At 41.5% G+C, this 17,233-nt stretch overlaps 1 protein-coding gene across 3 annotated transcripts; it reads left to right on the forward strand.

The window, feature by feature from the left end:
• CUNH19orf18 (chromosome unknown C19orf18 homolog) lies at window positions 1-17,214 on the forward strand. 3 transcript variants are annotated; one of them, XM_032388633.1, is made up of 7 exons: window positions 1-265; window positions 834-927; window positions 4,843-4,884; window positions 7,636-7,728; window positions 8,163-8,265; window positions 14,711-14,898; window positions 16,335-17,214. In XM_032388633.1, the coding sequence occupies exons 2-7, from the start codon at window positions 864-866 to the stop codon at window positions 16,595-16,597; spliced, it is 753 nt and encodes a 250-aa protein (XP_032244524.1). In that variant the 5' UTR covers window positions 1-265; window positions 834-863; the 3' UTR covers window positions 16,598-17,214. The 3 variants fall into 3 exon arrangements, with proteins under 3 accessions (XP_032244524.1, XP_032244525.1, XP_032244526.1); XM_032388634.1 differs by lacking the exon at window positions 4,843-4,884 and having other exon boundaries at window positions 1-927; XM_032388635.1 differs by lacking the exons at window positions 4,843-4,884; window positions 7,636-7,728 and having other exon boundaries at window positions 1-927.
• Window positions 17,215-17,233: the final 19 nt, after the last annotated feature.

Consider the following 17,233-nt stretch of genomic DNA (forward strand, 5'->3'; position numbering starts at 1 on the left):
GCTCGCCCGGCCCGCGTCCTTCGGTTACCTAGGCGACGCCGCAGCGCCGCGCGGCCTTCTGGGACAAGTCCGGCGCTCGGGCGAAGAGCGCGCAGAGGGTCCTCTGCTCCCCGTGGGCGTCGGCTCGCCCGGCTCGCTCCGCGGGTCGTTCGCTCCCGGGGCCGCAGGAGCGATCACGGCGGCGTGGAAGTTCTGTGGCGGGTGGGCCCGTCGACGTCCCTGCGGGGACTAGCCTGGGGGCAGCTGGCGAGTACCGGGACGACAGGTCGGCTCGTGTGCCGGCGCGGAGGGGGTATATAAAGGGGGAATTCCGCTTTGCAGACACACAGACGTTTTATGTTGAGGGGAAATTGAAAAGAACTGAAACCGGTGGCGATGAATTTACATACGTTTTCACGAGATGTAAATGAAAATGTGAATGATTAAGAGATACAAGTGCTTCTTGCATGAGTAGACCCAGTAATGTAGAAATGGGAGTTTTCACTAAATTAATCTGCAAACTTAAGAACATCCAAACTACTTATCCAAAATAATAGCTTTGAAAAATAAATGAGCTATCAAGCCATGAAAAGACATGGAAGAACCTCAAATACATACTACTAAGTGAAAGAAGCCAATCTGAAAAGGCTGCATACTATATGATCCCAACTATACGACATTTCGGAAAAGGCAAAATTATGGAAACAGTAAAAAGATTGGTGATTGCCAGGGAGACGGTGAAGGGAGAAATGAAGAGGTGGAGTACAAAGGATTTTTAGAGCAATGCAGCTGTGCTGTATACTACTAAAAGTATGGATAAATGTCATGCGTGATACATTTGTCAAAACCCATAGAATTATAACACCAGGAGTCAACTTCACCCCATGAGGAGCTGCTCAGCGTGGGCACCTAGAGAGCGAGCTCAACCAAGCAGGTGGGGAGCAGAAGGTGAGTATCCATGGGAAAGTACTTTTACTGGGGGCCGGGATGGAGTACGCAAGAATAGGTGGGAGAGGATGTCACTGATACGTTTGAATGTTGATAGGTCACATTCAGGGGAGGGCAAAGAGGAAAACTTGTGGCAGGGACCAGTCTTCTCACTTAGGTAACCTGGTCATTTGGTGGAGTGCTCACAGCCTATTTGTGTGGCTGTTGAGGCAGCAGAAAAATATGAAGTTTTAAAATTTACAATACAGCGAAATGGGTGAAGGGGGTAAAAAGGTACAGACTTCCAGTTACAAAATAAATAAGTCATGAGGATGTAACGTACAGCATAGTGACTAAAGTTAATAATATTATATTGCATATTTAATGCTATAGTTGCTAAGAAAGTGGATCTTAAAAGTTCCCATCACAAGAAAAAAGTTTTGTTAACTGTATGGTGATAGATGTTAACTAGACTTATTGGGGTGATCATCTAGCAATATCTACAAATATCAGATCATTGTACACCTGAAACTAATACAATGTTATGTCAATTAGAATTTAAAAAATTACAATACAATCTACTTTGTGGTGTCTCAACATCATTAACAATACTAATTGGGATGATAATGCTTGCCACCTGGGTTGAAGGTGATTGGGATGGGCAAACTTTGATAAAGGGAAAAACTAGGAAGAGTCCTATTAGTCATATGACAAGGGTTGGGACCCAGTTCTCAACCAGGTACCCCACTTTGTGGGAGAAAGCCAAGAGAACAGGTTGGGCACTCTGGATTTAAGGGAATCTGTTGGAAGATTTTGGTAATGTCATGAAAGACTTTTATCTCTTGGCCTGATCTTCACAACTTGACCTGACCTACACATCTGTCAGTATCGTTAAACCATAGTGGTGTTCTGATGGATTAATACAATTCATCCAGCTGGGCTGGGTGCATGGAATGTATGAGCCAATTCAAGAACAAGTCTTGAAGAGCCAGGTGTCCAGAGACCGAAGGGAAAGGACTGGGTAAAGCAGTAGTAACCATTGGGAAGTTGATATCCTAAAACTAACTCCAGAGAAAGCAGTGTCCATGGGGATTCTGACAGTCCAAAATCAAGTCTAACAGTAGCAGTGCCCATATGGAAGTTGGTAGTCCAAAAACAAGTCCAAAGGGGCACCTGGGTGGCTCAGTCAGTTAAGCATCCAACTCTTGATCTTGGCTTGGGTCTAGATCTCAGGGTCATGAGTTCAGACCCCGTGTTGGGCTCCACGCTGGGCTTGGAACCTGCTTAACAACAACAACAACAAAAACTCCAAACAGACGCAGCAGATGAACTTGTTCAGATGCGTCTGAATGGCAATTCTGAGATTGCAGGACTTACAGAAAGAGAGTGGGAACCAAGTTCTTATATGGATCATCCCCCAGGCAAAGCTGGATGGAAGGAAGACAGGAGTGGGAATTAGGGTGTTGTAAGAATAAAGCAAGAAGCTGGCAATATCTAGAGGGTCTTCGCCTCGTCATCTCACAAACATTCAGAAAGGATAGCTGGGGAGGCACCTGGGTGGCACAGTCGGTTACGCATCCGACTTGGTTTCCGCTCAGGTTATGATTTCGGAGTCATGAGACTGAGCCCAAGTCAGGCTACGTGCTCAGCGTAGTGTCTGCTTAAGGCTCTCTCTCCCTCTTCCTCTGCCCCTCCCCCTCCTCTCTAAAATAAGTAAATAAATCTAAGAAAGAAAGAAAGAGAAAGGAAGGAAGGAAGAAGAAAGAAAAAAAGAAAGAAAGAAGAAAGGAAGAAAAGAAAGGAAGGAAGGAAGAAGAAAGAAAGAAAGGAAAGAAGGAAGAAGAAAGAAAGAAGGAAGGAAAGAAGAACGAATAGCTGGCCTTCGGGTACAGTGCAGGTAGAACCAATTTCTAATCCCAGGGGACTTCACAAGCATCAGGAGATCTGGTCTGCTATTGTTATTGGTAGAGGTGAATCAAATCTGCCTTGGGTATTTTGAGAACTACTGGATGGACAAAGGACAAGTACAAGGGGCAACTTCTATGCTATTTTCAATTCCATTTCCACATTTTGAGATGATTCAATTAATCTCCTTTAAAGAAACTTCTGGAGGCAGCCAAAGGGGTCTAGGGTTCTGAACAGTACCCGGAGGGTGGAGGTGTACTGAATTACTTTTTTGCAAATACTCTCCCGTATTACAAGAACTAACGTTCAATGCCAACACTATTTTTGAGCTTTGTATGGATTACATTATAGACATTGCTATAACCCTGTGAGGTAAGTGCTATTTCTTTCTCCTATTTTTACAGATGAGAAAACTGAAACCCAAAGGGCTTAAGTAACCTGATCAAGCAGAAATGTCTAGGAAGCCAGAGACTAGGACTAGAATTCAGGCTTCTGACTCCAGAGCCCTACTGTGTTCTCTGTTTGCCTCTTAGGGGTCCCATTGAATTATAATTCATCTTTGCTGCCTCCTCACTGGTCTGGACACTCCCTGAGGGCAGGGCCCTGGTTTTATTATCTGTACCCACAGATGAGCCGCCTCCTCCCATGCCCCATCCCATTGGGATCCCCATTGGTTGACTTGGTTCCGTTGAGGAAGTCCATGTGGCAACACGAGCTGACCTCACATTGGTGGCTCCAAGTCAGAACCCAAACATTCTGTAGGGAGCAGAGTTTCTTAGTTCCCCATAAATATAGGGCAGATACTACACTATAGCTAAATATATCCTTTCATCCGTATGATAAAAGACTAACAGTTTTGGAGTGATGGACAAGGTTCAAAGTTCTTTCACCTTTCTAGTTTTGTTTTTAATGGAATGCCCACTTCTTTTATGCTTGCCTTATGGAGGTGAGTTCCAACCAGTTGAACTAGCAACAGACTTAATGGGTAGCTTCAACCATTGTTTTTACTTGTTTCAGGGGAAATAAAAAGGGGTAATTACATTTCACTGCTACAAGTTTTCTTTCAAAGGCTACAGATAGTCACAAACATCCACAAATGTCACTAAACAGGAAGGTGTTTTCTCAGGACTCAAGTCATTGTATTACTCATTCGGTGAAATGAAAACCATAGTCTGGGGTCCTCCTATTTACTGTATGAATGTGTCTTTTCTTGTGTATTTGTTAGTAGCATGCTCCATACAATAATATAATTAGATAAGCATTGCTTGGAAATTAGTCTGATATTATTCTCTCTCTGTAAGCTGTGCTTTCTTTTTAGGAATTACTGTGCTTCTCTTTCATTTCACTTAGCACACACACAAACTTTGACTGCCTCAGGATCTTTTGAATGTGTCTCTATGACTTTAATTGTAATTTGGGGGATGTTTTGGCAGCAGACCGTAGGAATCCAGATACAGATGCTTTGCAAGTGTAAAATGTTCTTTATAATCATCTGTCTTCTATGCTTTGCATTTTGAGTCCAAAAACTCAAAGTTTATCTCAAAACAGAGAAACTGACCCTGACAATTGGGGAAGTCAGGCAGTAACTTTGTGAAGATATGTGGTACTTATAAACAATCTCTATTCCGTACAAGGGAAATGCTATCTGCACAATATAATAGCATCTAATTTCTGTAGGAGGAAAGGATATTGCCATGGGGCCCTCCCTGGCCCTGGCTCTCTGACCTCTGATGACAGCACAGACCCCTTCAAATCTGTCAAGTCCTCAACCGGCTCATGTGACTGCAAAAACAGACCAGAAGCCAAATGCATTATGTTCTTAACTCTCCATATTCATGAAAGGAAACGCTGGATGCAAACAGAACAAATTGCCAATTAAGCCACCTATTTCTCTGAGGCATTGTAATAAATTTATTAACAGCATTTACCTTCTTAGCTATTAGGTCCCCTTGTCTGATACCAAGTTATTTATTTTCCTAAATCTGTCTTAAACTTGTGTCTTCTCTCGGATCCCTTTGAACGGCCTTCTAGCTCTGAGACCTTCTATACCCAGGCAATCCCCAGGGCATAATGGTAAGTCAAGGGATCTGGGAGGGTGGCTGGGATTCAGGGACATTTCCCAAAGCTGTTGTGGTGTCTGGCTCCAGAGGGCGCCCCGCAGTGCTCATCACTAATCTGTACAGCCCTTTCTGCAAATTAGAAAAAGGAGTGCCCTCTGGATGGCTGGTTTTGTCGAGGCCACTCAGAGCAGGCTAGAAAATAGCACAGATGTCAGAACGTCAGGAAATACAGAAAATCTTAAAAACACAATTAATACATGCAGCCATCCCAAACACATTATCAGTTTTTCTAAAGCTCAGCTATGAATATCTCACTTCCTGTTTACCCCCCTACCGCCAAAGCCCAGAGATTGAATTCTTGCCAAGGTAGCAGGAGACCTGCATTCTAATCTTTACTTTGAAACTAACTTGTGTTATGAGCTTGCACTAGAGGTTTGCTGAGACCTCTGCTGTGCCTGAGCTTTGGGTCCCAAGGTCAGGTTCCAATGTGGAGTTAGAGGACAGAATTGTTTTAGATCATTGGAAGACTCCAATTTTCTCTGTAACCCTTAGCTCTTGGTTATATGGAAAGATGCCTAATTCATAATAAGGGAAATACACATCCCAGTTTTCAGCTATCATGTTGAAAGTGGACAAAATGTTTCATTAAAAAAACTTGCAAAGGAGTTGGGAAATATAATCTCTTGCTTTTTTTTTTTTTTTTCTTTTTTAAGTAGGCTCCACGCCCAGTGTGGAGCCCAACGCGGGGCTTCAACTCACAACCCTGAGATGAAGACCTGAGCCGAAATTGAGAGTCGGACGCTTAACCGACTGAGCCACCCAGGCGCTGCTAATCTCACATTTTTTTTAATTGAAGTATAGTTAACATATAATATCCTATTAGTTTCAAGTGTATATAATCTCATATCTTGTGTGTAGGCAAGGAATGAGTGCAGCTTCTGTAGAGGGCAATTGGCAATCCTTATAAATATAAAAGGAACATATTTACTTTTTGGCCCAGAGTATTGAAATATACCTGGGATTTATTTTAATCAGGTATGATAAGACATACAGACACAGAAATGATTGTTCGTGAAGGAAGAACATTATACTCACAGATTCCTAGAAGCAGGAAGCAGGGGGAAAAGAGGGAAGAGCATGGCCCATTGTCTTTACTGGTATTTTCATGGGAAGGAATGGGTGAGGTGGGGTAGGTACACAGAGTAGTGGAGAGTTGGAATGATTTTGGTGGCCTCTGGGCTATAGGAATGGTTCCTAGTTGTCCAGCACCTGGCCCTGGGATAATTTAGGGCAGGGGGAACATTGGCTTGGTGTGTGAGAGGTAGCTGGGGCTGTGGACTCTGGATTGGTTGGTTTATATCAAAGGCATGCTCGCGGGGGAGCTGTCCGTGAACTGTAGGAAATAGCTAACCCTGGGAGGGACAGTCTGTCCAGGATCAAAACCTCAAATGAGAGAGCGTCAAAAATACAAAAAATAGGAAAGCCTGGCTGGCTCAGTCGGTGGAGCATGCAACTCTTGGTCTCGGGGTTATGAGTTCAAGCCCCACATTGGGTGCAGAGATTACTTAAAAATAAAATACCTTTAAAAAATACAGAAAATAAGAAAATATAGTCAATATACCCAGAAATTTCATTTCTAGGAAACTTTATTAAAAAAATATGTTTCAGGGCGCCTGGGTGGCTCAGTTGGTTAAGCGACTGCCTTCGGCTCAGGTCATGATCCTGGAGTCCCGGGATCGAGTCCCGCATCAGGCTCCCTGCTCGGTAGGGAGTCTGCTTCTCCCTCTGACCCTCTCATGCTCTCTCTATCTCATTCTCTCTCTCAAATAAATAAATAAAATCTTTTAAAAAAAAAATAAATAAAAATAAAAAATAAAAATAAATAAAAAATAAAAAAATATGTTTCTCAGAGGAGCGCCTGGGTGGCTCAGTCGGTTAAGCATCTGCGTTGGGCTCAGGTCGTGATCCCGGGGTCCTGGGATCAAGTCCCACCTCGGGCTCCCTGCTGTGCCTCTTGCTCCCTTTCCCTCTGCCTGTTGCTCTCCCTGCTTGTGCTCGCTCTCTGTCAAATAAATAAATAAGATATTTTAAAAAAATATGTTTCTCGGGTCACCTGGGTGGTGCAGTCAGATAAGCATCCGACTCTTGGTTCGGCTCAGGTTGTGATCACAGGGTCTTGAGATCTGAGCCCTGCTTTGGGCTCTGCACTCAGCAGGGAATCTGCTGGAGATTCTCTCTCCCTCTGCCCCTCCCCCTCACGCTCTCTCTTTCTTTTTCTAAAATAAATAAATAAATCTTTAAAAAAATATATGTTTCTCATTTCCCTAACCCACCTACTCTCCTGTTCTGCTTGGTGACTTTCACATCTATTTTTCTTGCTCTGCAAAACCCCCAACTCATCCTCAGGGGATGATCTTGTTTCCTCCATCACTGGCAAAATACAAGCAGTCAAAAGAGAGTATCTGCATCCCCCTCCCCATCTACCTGCAATTGCACCTTCCTTCTCTGTCTTCCTTCCTTCCCAGGCCAAGGATGGCCCCAGCCAGTGCGCCAGCATCCATCTCCACCATTAGTTCAGTTGCTGAACTCTTTCTGTGCCAGGGAAGGGACAGAGAGTGAGGGAAGGCCAAGTGCAGGATGAAGAGTAATCACCTCAATTTGTCAGATTTTACAAGTGGCTGAATAATGTACTTGCTTTGCCAGTTGCTCTTTTGTTCTATTTGTATGAACTATAACTCTCTGGTTATAATTTTTTAAATTTCAGGTAATAGGAAAGGTGATACACATAACCATATAAAGAACAACCAGAATTTTAGAGCACACTCAACACCCACGAACACCGACACCTGGAATGCAGGTTCGTAGAATGGCATTCTCACCTCCTCTGTAACATCCTTTCGGCACAGCACTGCACACCCTGAGACCATCGGTGCAACACCTGAGTCATCAAACTAAAGCCACTTTCCTTTTAGCTACAGAGATGGCAGGTGCTGCTAGACTGAGTCAGGGATCCGTATTTCTACAGAGTAAAAGAGGGCTTTGACAAAGGACAAGAGGCAGAGGAAGCAAATGGAGTTAGGGATTACTTTACGTGGGAGTTCAGAGTATATTTGTTCACATAGGCTGTGTGATCTAGCCTCCATAGTTTTAAAAATTAAGGTTGCTATTTTTTATGGTACTTCTGATTTTGTCTCCCATCTGCCTTTGAAATAACAATATGATTAACAAATATATTAACTGATAGACACAAGTGAAATGAAATTTTATGAGAACTTTTCTTTCCATTTTTAGCACTGATTTCGCACAGACCTGCTCTTGTTCAAGTAATTATAATTGCGTGTGTAGCCTTTACCATTGCCCTGATATGTGGAATCGCTATTTCCTATGTGATTTAGTAAGTATATACTAAGTAACATTTACCACCCTAGTTAAGACATAACTAACTAGGTTATTATTTAGTAATGTTAATGATGATGATGATAATTCTTATAACCACTAAATTATTATAGTCATACTAAATCTCCACACTAGTGTTTTTCAGAGGACTGTACTCATGGTGAGTCACAATATAAATGAAAAAAAAAAAAAGAAATAGGACAGAATACAATTTAGTAGGATAAAAAATATTAAAAAGCATTACATTTTGTAATGTAAATGCTGATTTTTTTAATTTTTAAAATTTTTATTTTATTTATTTATTTATTATGTTATGTTAGTCACCATACAGTACATCATTAGTTTTTGATGTAGTGTTCCATGATTCATTATTCGCATATAACACCCAGTGCTCATTACAACACATGCCCTCCTTAACACCCATCACCAGGCTACCCCACCCCCCACCCCCCTCCCCTCTGAGACCCTCAGGTTGTTTCCCAGAGTCCATAGTCTCTCATGGTTCATCTCTCCCTCCGATTTCCCCCCCTTCAGTTTTCCCTTCCTTCCCCTAATGTCCTCCGTGCTATTCCTTATGTTCCACATATGAGTGAAACTATATAATCGTCTTTCTTTGCTTGACTGATTTCACTTAGCATAATCCCCTCCAGTTCCATCCATGTTGATGCACATGGTGAGTATTTATCCTTTCTGATGGCTGAGTAATATTCCATTGTATATATGAACCACATCTTCTTTATCCATTCACTGTTGAAGGGCATCTCGGCTCCTTCCACAGTTTGGCTATTGTGGACATTGCTGCTATGAACATTGGGGTGCATGTGCCCCTTCTTTTCACTACATCTGTATCTTTGGGGTAAATACCCAGTAGTGCAATTGCTGGGCCGTAGGGTAGCTCTATTTTCAACTTTTTGAGGAACCTCCGTAGTATAAATGCTGATTTTTAACTTTTCAGAAAACAAATACAAGGGGGTATAGCTCAGTGGTGGAGCATTTGACTGCAGAAAACAAATACGCAGTTATGAGGTAAAATGTATTTCCTATTGTGGACCATGGTCAAATGTTTGAAAGCCACTGTCTGAGATGCTGGCATCCTCCCAAAATGTGGTGTTCTGAAGTGAACTTGAGGCATCTGAATAAGCAAAGAAGAAGTCAAACTCTCACTCTGCAGATGACATGATACTGTATCTGGAAAACCCAAAAGACTCCACCCCAAAATTGCTAGAACTCATACAGGAATTCAGTAAAGTGGCAGGATATAAAATCAATGCGCAAAAATCAGTTGCATTTCTATACACCAACAATGAGACAGAAGAAAGAGAAATTAAGGAGTCAATCCCATTTACAGTTGCACCCCAAACCATAAGATACCTAGGAATAAACCTAACCAGAGAGGCAAGGGATCTGTACTCAGGAAACTATAGAATACTCATGAAAGAAATTGAGGAAGACATAAAGAAATGGAAAAACGTCCCATGCTCATGGATTGGAAGAACAAATATTGTTAAAATGTCTATCCTACTTAGAGCAATCTACACATTCAATGCAATCCCTATCAAAATACCATTAACTTTTTTCACAGAACTGGAACAAATAATCCTAAAATTTGTATGGAACCAGAAGAGACCCTGAATAGCCAGAGGAATGTTGAAAAAGAAAACCAAAGCTGGTGGCATCACAATTCCGCACTTCCAGCTCTATTACAAAGCTGTCATCATCAAGACAGTATGGTACTGGCACAAAAACAGACACATAGATCAATGGAACAGAATAGAGAGCCCAGAAATGGACCCTCAACTCTATGGTCAAGTAGTATTTGACAAAGCAGGAAGAAATATCCAATGGAAAAAAGACAGTCTCTTCAATAAATGGTGTTGGGAAAACTGGATAGCTACATGCAGAAGAATGAAACTGGACCATTTCTTTACACCATACACAAAAATAGACTCAAAATGGATGAAAGACCTAAATGTGAGACAGGAATCCATCAAAATCCTTGAGGAGAACACAAACAGCAACCTCTTCGACCTCGGCTGCAGCAACTTCTTGCAAGACACGTCTCCAAAGGCATCAGAAACAAAGGCAAAAATGAACTATTGGGACTTCATCAAGATAAAAAGCTCTTGCACAGCAAAGGAAACAGTCAACAAAACCAAAAGACAACCGACTGAATCGGAGAAGATATTTGCAAATGACATATCAGATAAAGGGCTAGTATCCAAAATCTATAAGGAACTTATAAAACTCAACACCCAAAGAACAAATAATCCAATCAAGAAATGGGCAGAAGACACGAACAGACATTTCTCCAAAGACATACAGATGGCCAACAGACACGTGAAAATGTGCTCAACATCACTCAGTATCAGGGAAATACAAATCAAAATCACAGTGAGATACCACCTCACACCAGTCAGAATGGCTAAAAGTAACATGTCAGGAAATGACAGATGTTGGCGAGGATTCGGAGAAAGGGGAACCCTCCCACACTGTTGGTGGGAATGCAAGCTGGTGTGGCTGCTCTGGAAAACAGTATGGAGGTTCTTCAAAAAGTTGAAAATAGAGCTACCCTACGACCCAGCATTTGCACTACTGGATATTTACCCCAAAGATACAAATGTAGTGATCTGAAGGGGCATGTGCACCCCAATGTTTATAACAGCAATGTCCACAATAGCCAAGCTATGGAAAGAGCCCAGATGTCCATCAACAGATGAATGAATGCAGAAGATGTGGTATATATACACAATGGAATATCATGCAGCCATCAAAAAAAGGAAATCTTGTCATTCACAATGATGTGGATGGAACTAGAGGGTATTATGCTAAGCGAAATAAGTCAATCAGAGAAAGACAATTATCATATGATCTCACTGATGTGTGGAATTTTTTTTTTTTTTTTTTAAAGATTTTATTTATTTATTTGAGAGAGAGAGAGAATGAGAGAGAGCACATGAGAGGGGGGAGGGTCAGAGGGAGAAGCAGACTCCCTGCCGAGCAGGGAGCCCGATGCGGGACTCGATCCAGGGACTCCAGGATCATGACCTGAGCCGAAGGCAGTCGCTTAACCAACTGAGCCACCCAGGCGCCCCTGATGTGTGGAATTTAAGAAACAAGGCAGAGGGGGGCGCCTGGGTGGCTCAGTCGGTTAAGCGGCTGCCTTCGGCTCAGGTCATGATCCCAGGGTCCTGGGATCGAGTCCCGCATCGGGCTCCTTGCTCAGCAGAGAGCCTGCTTCTCCCTCTGCCTGCCTGCCACTCCCCCTGCTTATGCTCTCTCTCTCTCTCTCTCTCTCTCTCACTCTCTCTGTGTCAAATAAATAAATAAAAATCTTTAAAAAAAAAAAAAAAGAAACAAGGCAGAGGATCATAGGAGAAGAGAGTAAAAAATGAAACGACGAAACCAGAGAAGGAGACAAACCAGAAGAGACTCTTTAATCTTAGGAAACAAACAGGATTGTTGGAGGGGAGGGGGGTGAGGGGATGGGGTAACTGGTGATGGACACTGGGGAGAGTATGTGTTGTAATGAGCCCTGGGTATTATATAAGCCTGATGAATCACAGACCTGTACACCTGAAACAAATAATACATATGTTAATTAATTGAATTTAAAGTTTTTTAAGAAGTGAACTTGATACTTTGGCAGGAATCTTAGTGCAAAGCAGAAAATTGTAACTGCTCTCTTTTCACTAGACGCTTGTTATTATCTGGGAAAACAGTAGCATTTGGGGAAGATACTTCATCTTGATTGCACAAATAAAGTTTGTGGCCAAGCTCTTTCAAGTGATATGATCATTTTGAATTAGTATTAGACGAGTGCAGACTGTGACATGCTCCTCTGACCAGAATGATACACGGATTCCTTCTCCAGGATTCAGTGCTCGGATTCTGCTGTATCCCATCAGAAACAGCGCGAGGAAGTAATAAATTATTTGCTCTATTGGAATTGAGTATGAACACATGGAGTATGTTGCCATGTTTGGGGTATTTTTTAAGGTAGCCATTTTAGGACCACCTTCACATACGTCCAGTGAAGGCAAATAAGATTAAAGGTAAAAGTTGAAGACATTTTTCTAGTGAGAGAGTGTAATCAGCATGTTTAGCTGTGCGATACCTAACATGGTGATCTCGCACTCAATTTATATAACTGCAATTTCAGTTTATTTTCATTAGTATAGATAAAGATGTTAATATATATATATAGAGAGAGAGTTTTCTAAGATAATTCACTAAAACAGCCTCTGGGACTTGTAGTGCCCAATTAAGTTGCTGAGCTGATGTCAACTCTTATAGCTTTTACATTTGTGTTACTCATAGGGCCACACCAAGCTATTTCAGAGCATGAGGCAAAAGGAAAATTACATGCCCCAAAGTACATGTTTTAGTGTAATTTTTAGTGGTTAACTTTTTCCAAAAGTAGATTTTGAAAATACTATTGGTAAGTTTGCTTTCATTTAAACCAGGAAAGTAAAATTACAATAAGCTCTGTTTCTGGTATAGATAAAATATTTAAACTTAAGGTGAGTTTTGATATACTACTTTCAAATTGGTAATACGTTATCAACTTCTTTAATGTTCTGGAAAAGAATAACCACTTAAAAATACATAAAAACATGGGGCATCTGGATGGCACATTCGGTTGGGCCTTTGACTCTTGGTTTTGGTTGGGTCATAATCTTGGGGTCGTGGGATCAAGCCCTGCCTGGAGCTTTGTACTCAGCACGGAGTCTGCTTGGGGCTCTCCCTCCGTCTCCCTCTGTCCCTCTCCACTTTACCCCCTCTCTGAAATAAATAAATAAATCCTAAAAAAAATTTTTTTAAGATTTATTTATCTGAGAGAGAGATAACAAAAGAGAGCACAAGCAGGTGGGGGGCGGGCAGAGGGAGAGGAAGCAGCAGACTCCCCACTGAGCAGGGAGCCTGACAAGGGGTCAATTCCCAGGACCCATGAGATCATGACCTGAGCTGAAGGCAGACACGTAACCAACTGAGCCACCCTGGCACCCCTAAATAAATAAATCTTTAAAAAAATACTTAAAAACATGTATATAGGGACTCTCCTTTTTCTTTTGACTCAGGTTCCCATATGGTTCATCACAGCACTGTTGGATCCTATGTTTATTTGAAATTTTGATATTTGGTTTATCATGGATTTTTTCCCCATTCATTTCAATTTGTTAAAATATTGAGCTAAAATATTTATCATCATTACTGAATTTTTTTGGCATGCCCTTAAATTTTGCAACTGTAATCAAGACATTGGAGACCAGGATTTGGGTGGTTACTGTTTTGTTTTTTTTTTTAAGATTTTATTTATTTATTTGACAGAGAGAAAGAGGGAACACAAGCAGGGGGCAGTGGGAGAGGGAGAAGCAGGCTTCCCACTGAGCAGGGAGCCCAATGTGGGGCTTGATCCCAGATCCCATGACCTGAGCTGAAGGCAGACACTTAATGACTGAGCCACCCAGGCGCCCTGGGTGATTACTGTTAACAATGTTTAGGATCAGGCCAGTTCTTCCTAATTACATACATCAAACAATTAGGAAGGTATATATGTTAGGAAAAAGGAAAGCATTCTATTTACCCCTTTTCACATCAAACAGAGATAGGTGCTTAAAAATCCACTTCCAGGGCTGGATCTGGGGTGGGGTGAGCAAGGCACTCACCTCAGGTGCAAAATTTAAGAGGGTGCCAAAAAATTCAGTCATCAATATGAGTAATATTTTAATGCAATATTTTATAAAATCTAAATTTATTTCAAAAAATATCCATGATGAACAAAATACCAACATTTTAAATACAGGATCAGTAACATTGTTGGGCCAAGCCATATCAGAGAGTGGAGCAAATGGAAGAATCAGTAATACCTATATGGACTTTATTTAAAATGTTGATATTTTGTTCATCATGGATTTCTTGGCATTCATTTTTCTTTTGTAAAATGTTGCATTAAGATATTATTTAGCTTAGGGGCGCCTGGGTGGCTCAGTCGTTAAGCATCTGCCTTCAGCTCAGGTCATGATCCCGGGGTCCTGGGATCGAGCCCCACATCGGGCTCCCTGCTCCGCGGGAAGCCTGCTTCTCCCTCTCCCACTCCCCCTGCTTGTGTTCCCTCTCTCACTGTGTCTCTCTGTTTCAAATAAATAAATAAAATCTTTTTTAAAAAAAGATATTATTTAGCTTAAAAAGAAGATATTATTATATTATCTTGTACCCCACATGAGTTCCTTATTCATCTCACCGAGTCCTGGCCCTGAACCACATTTGGCATTGTTACTCCTCTTCTGCCTGTCAGCACACACTAGAGATCAGTCTGTTTCTGCCTCCCTCCCCTGCCTACCACCATGTACTAGTGACTCCTTTTCGGTAAAAAGTCACAGGATGAAGATGTAATGATTTCCCGTGAAAATTGTGCTCTTAAATTCATCTACGTTATTCTCCAGTCGGCTGGTCCAGGCTGAGGAAAGACAGCAACTGGTGTGGCTTTATAACGATGTCAGGATACCATTCCTGGGAGATGATGACGATGATGTCGACGACGACAAAGAGGACTCGGAGGATGAGAGCTTGGATGAATCCACCTTCCTACTTCCAGAGAATGAGGAGGAGCTAGAAAACTTCATTCACTCAGGTAAATGACTGACCAGTTTATCTTGTCAGATGCAAAGTCACATGAAAGCTGAGCTGGCCATGACGGTTTGGTTTTCAAAGGCAAAGCTAGGAGGGATTTAATGGAGTTTGAGGTAATAAAGGTGAATATTTACAGCCACATCGACAGAAATGAACTGTTCTCATCAAATTATACAGAGGGGCAAACAGCCAGGGGTTGCTTGGTTCCTTTTGTGGGGCAATTCCAACGACCAGAAGCAGAGTTCAGGAGAAAAAACTTTCCCCAAACAAAACTTTCCCCAGACTAAACTCTTCCTTTAAACACACTTATCAGCGTGGCATTATTCCCGAGTCTAGAACACAGATAGACAGATGTCTCTCTTGCACAGTCTGCCTCCATCTGATGTGAACAGGATCCAGCCCACAGAACAGACCCTTGTATGAGAGATGCTCACCATGCCTGCAAATCTTTGTGAAGAGAAGGCAGCATATGTGTTCATATAAGCCTGATTTTGTAGAAGTTCTGAGATACCCACTTAAAAAAATTCTAGAGCAAAAATACGTACAGTGCAGTGTCTGATTCAACCATGTCAGTCTTCCCTTGTATGGATCTCCTCTCTAACAACCCCAGACGCAGATAGTCAGAGACAGGCTGGAAGGCCAGGAGTGCAGTGATCAGTGATGTTCACTGACCTTAATGCCCTTGTTTACCCTTAGGAAATATTTTTTCAATGTCTTTTCCTTACTTTGAAGTATAGCTTTTCTCCATTCTTTTAAGTTTTTATTTAAATTCCAGTTAGTTAACATACAGTGTAATATTAGTTTCAAATGTACAATATAGTGATTCAGCACTTCCATATGACACCCAGTGCTCATCACAAGTGCACTCCTTAATCCCCGTCACCTGTTTCTCCCCATCCGCCCACCCACCTCCCTTCTGGTAGCCATCAGTTTGTTCTCTATGGTTAAGAGTCTGTTTCTTGGATTGCCACTCTCTTTTTTACCCCTTTGCTCATTTGTTTCTTAAATTACACATATGAGTGAAATCATATGGTATTTGTCTTTCTCTGACTGACTTAATTCACTGAGCATAATATTCTCTAGCTCCATCCATGTCATTGCAAATGGCAAGATTTCATTCTTTTTTATGGCTGAGTAATATTCCATTACGTATATATACCACAACTTCTTTATCCATTCATCAGCCGACATTCTTTTTTTTTTTAACTGAGCATTTATAAAGCTTGTATATAAGATGTGGGAAAATAGCTTTATTTTGGCGGGGGGAGTAAATAACTTTGAAATTCAATTTTCACCATCCTTTTCAGAGAAATAACATCCATTATATCTTGACAATTCTACTGTTTACACCTTTATTTTTCCATACTTTTTCTGTCACCTCTTTTATCTCTATTCCTCATTTATTAGTATTTCAGTAACATTATGTCTATGTTTTAGTTATTAGATCCAAAAGAAGAAAGCATATGGTAAACAAGACATTGAAGAAAGAACAAGATTTATTAATGGAAACAAAAATAGGGAATTCTATGCACAGTATATTCTCAGAGGATCTAGGAGAGCAAACGAAAGAGACGCAGGACATGCCAGCCCGCGTGGAGCCAGCAGTTGCAAGGACAGCCCACGACTGGGGACCTGAGCATGACTCACTCCCGGAGGGCTCTGTTCAGAGCACTCTGAAGAAGAAAACTACAAGTATATAACAGAAAATAAATTCATATGTGCAACGATTCTTGATTCTTAGCTCTCATAGTCCATTAATAATTATAACTTAATTGGAAAAGAGAAAAATCCAACTTCATGAATACGAAAGAGAGACTGTCAGGACTTTTTTCTTTTTTTTTAAATTTTTTATTTATTTATGTTTTTTTTAGGATTTTCTTTCCTTGGTCCTAACCAAAAGCACAAATAATTTCTTTGGGCAGTATCTCAGACCAAGCTAAGGAATCGCTTTCATGATACAAAACTTTTCCAGGGATATTATCTATCAATCCCAGTACCTTGCCTCTATTTTCCTCACAAGGAAGCTGAGAATATCAAAATAGATATGACACTGGATTAAGATGCAAACATCCCTGTTTTTAAGGAGCTGGGACCTGGTGAGGAAAAAGGGTCTGCAGGCAAGGGGCTGTAAAGCATGGCCAGTTGTGGTGGGTGCTGTAAGCCGGGAGCTGCTGAGAGCTGTGGAAATACAGGAGTGAAGACTGGATCCAAATGGGTCAGTGCTTTGGAAAACGGTCTGATGGTTCCTCAGAAAGTTAAACAGACAGTCACTACATGATCTAGCAATTCCACTCTTCGGCTTAGGTCTGAGGAAACTGAAAACACACATACACAGA

Source organism: Phoca vitulina, unplaced genomic scaffold (genome assembly GCF_004348235.1).
Source record: "Phoca vitulina isolate PV1807 unplaced genomic scaffold, GSC_HSeal_1.0 scaffold52, whole genome shotgun sequence".
Taxonomy (NCBI): Eukaryota; Metazoa; Chordata; class Mammalia; order Carnivora; family Phocidae; genus Phoca; species Phoca vitulina.